This window comes from Priapulus caudatus, unplaced genomic scaffold (assembly GCF_000485595.1).
Source record: "Priapulus caudatus unplaced genomic scaffold, Priapulus_caudatus-5.0.1 Scaffold209, whole genome shotgun sequence".
Taxonomy (NCBI): domain Eukaryota; kingdom Metazoa; phylum Priapulida; class Priapulimorpha; order Priapulimorphida; family Priapulidae; genus Priapulus; species Priapulus caudatus.
Window position 1 is genome coordinate 295815 of NW_014577270.1, and position 2482 is coordinate 298296.

Here is a 2482-nt window from a genome sequence, read left to right on the forward strand (position 1 = left end):
GTATGTATGTATGTATGTATGTATGTATGTATGTATGTATGTATGTATGTATGTATGTATGTATGTATGTATGTATGTATGTATGTATGTATGTATGTATGTATGTATGTATGTATGTATGTATGTATGTATGTATGTATGTATGTATGTATGTATGTATGTATGTATGTATGTATGTATGTATGTATGTATGTATGTATGTATGTATGTATGTATGTATGTATGTATGTATGTCTTACCTTGCTACATTGCGGGCACACGTACGGCTTGATCGTCGTGTGAGTAAGGCGGTGGCGTGTCAGATTGCCTGGCTGGCGGAATGCTCGCCCGCACTGATCGCACGTGAACGGCTTATCACCAGTGTGAATTCTCTGCAAGAAAGGCAGGAGCAAATCTTCAATGACGCCTGTGAGTCCCACTAATTTGTAGATCACCATCTGGAAGAGTGAGCGACGAGACACGTCGAAAAATCGACAATTTTTGTGTCAAATAAAAAAAAATTGTGCAAAAGGAAAGGTTCGAACCCGTAGGAATTATGAATGAGATGTCCCCATTCCAACGAAAATTATAGAAAATGTAAATAAATATTTAATCAATATCTCGCAATAAGCTATAAAATCGGCTGCATAACGATTGCACATGATCAGCAAATATTTTACCTATTTTATAACCGCGGTGACAGTATATAGTAGCATCGACGAGTAGCGTGAGATTGAAGGTGGCGCTCTGCGCATTTTTTCGCAGGCGGGGCCGCAGCTCGTCAGCAGCCAATCAGCGAACGCGATGACGATGACGCACGAAGCGCGCTCGATATAAGGAAAAATCGAATTGCAGACGCGCATTTCCTCCGCTCAAAATACACGGCCTAGCTGAACAGGGCGAGGCAGCGACGAACGCTTAAAGAACCGCCGTAGCCCGCTAGCTGGACACAATAGCAGACGCCATCCCAGCAACACGTCGTCTGCGCTGTGCGTTACTGGCGACGAGCGCGCCATCGCGCGATCCCAGAACAAAGTCCGCCATTCACATGCACCATGCAAAATTCATGATGACTCGCATCGACTCGCGAACCCGAGGCATCGGCGCTGAAAGGTGAAAGGGGGCTGGCATCGATGTCAAATGTTACGACGGGGCATGTCGCTTCCTATTGTCCTACACAAAATCAAAGGTTCATCGATTCCCGGTTGCCGGTTGCATAGCGCTTGCTTTAAATATTTCATCGCGAATATAATACGCGAGGAATACACCGGCCTAAGGGGTAATTAACGACGCCGCACAACTAAGTAACTGCAAGCTTGACCACCTGCGCTTCGAAGGCAATAGTCATCGATTGTTAATCATCGTTTGCAGGTCTATTTGCAGACTGTAAGAAGTTTCGGGGATGTAGAAAGAGAGGATAGGGTCGTGGGTATTGGCAGTGGGGTATACATGGTCCTGTTGCCTTTCTATCGTCATGCGTTCGTAACGGGTGTGCATCGATGAGTGTTTTGTTGGAAATTAATATTTGAGTGTGACTTTTTGTGGAAGTCCAGAGGTAGAACGGGTAGTCAAAGAGTTATGCGATTATTATAGGTTCCAAGTTCTTAACAAAAAATATAAAATTCTCTTTGTACATCGTTTGAAATCGGAAAAACTCGAACCCCGTTCGTTGGAGAAACGCAGATGTGTTCTTACACACACACTTATATTATATATATTATATATATATATATATATATATGCGTGTGTGTGCGTGCGTGCGTGTGTGTCTGTCTGTGGGTGGGAGGGCGTGTGTGTGCGTGTGTGCGCGTGCGTGCGTACGTGCTTGCGTGCAGGCGTGTGCGTGTGCGTGCGCGTGTGCGTGCGCGTGCGCGTGTGCGTGTGCGTGTGCGTGTGCGTGTGCGTGTGCGTGTGCCCGTTCGCGTGCGCGTGCGCGTGCGTGTGCGTGTGCGTGTACCCGTGCGCGTGTGCGTGTGTGTGTACGTGTGTGTGTCATATATATAATAATAATATATATAAGAACGCGTCTTTGGTAAGTATGACTCATGACGGGATGTTTGAAACTCAGTGCGCACAGACCGACTCCTGATATACGATTATAGTAATACGTATGAGGCATGAATAAAATAAAATAAACTTTAACCCTTCCTGTAACTCTAACTTTTCGTGCAGGCCTATTTTCGACAAATGAATATTCAAAATGTAGTGGCAGCGGTGGGATTCGAACCCACGCCTCCGAGGAGACTGGTGCCTTAAACCAGCGCCTTAGACCGCTCGGCCACGCTACCTGACTGATAACGAGTGTCCTTTGCAAGATTTTAAGCGTTTTCCCTTTTGCTAATCGGTAAATGATAGTTGTGACTATTAGTATTAGCAGTTGCCCTACTTAACAGGACGAGTGCATCAACTCCATATGCCAGCAGAAAAAATATAGCGGAAGTCTATTTTTAGAGCTAAATATGAGTACACGCGCACGCGCGCACACTGACACGCACACACACAC

General features: G+C 45.5%; 1 protein-coding gene and 1 non-coding gene across 2 annotated transcripts in view; both read right to left on the reverse strand.

The window, feature by feature from the left end:
- LOC106807341 (oocyte zinc finger protein XlCOF19-like) overlaps positions 1 to 2482 on the reverse strand; it is a 16918-nt gene that overhangs the window by 5539 nt on the left and 8897 nt on the right. The window contains exon 2 of the mRNA XM_014809649.1: positions 240 to 437. Within this exon, the coding sequence (XP_014665135.1) occupies positions 240 to 437 (198 nt within the window). The remainder of the gene's footprint in view (positions 1 to 239; positions 438 to 2482) is intronic.
- Positions 2186 to 2267, reverse strand: Trnal-aag. The gene has a single exon. It is a non-coding gene; the product is annotated as a tRNA-Leu (tRNA).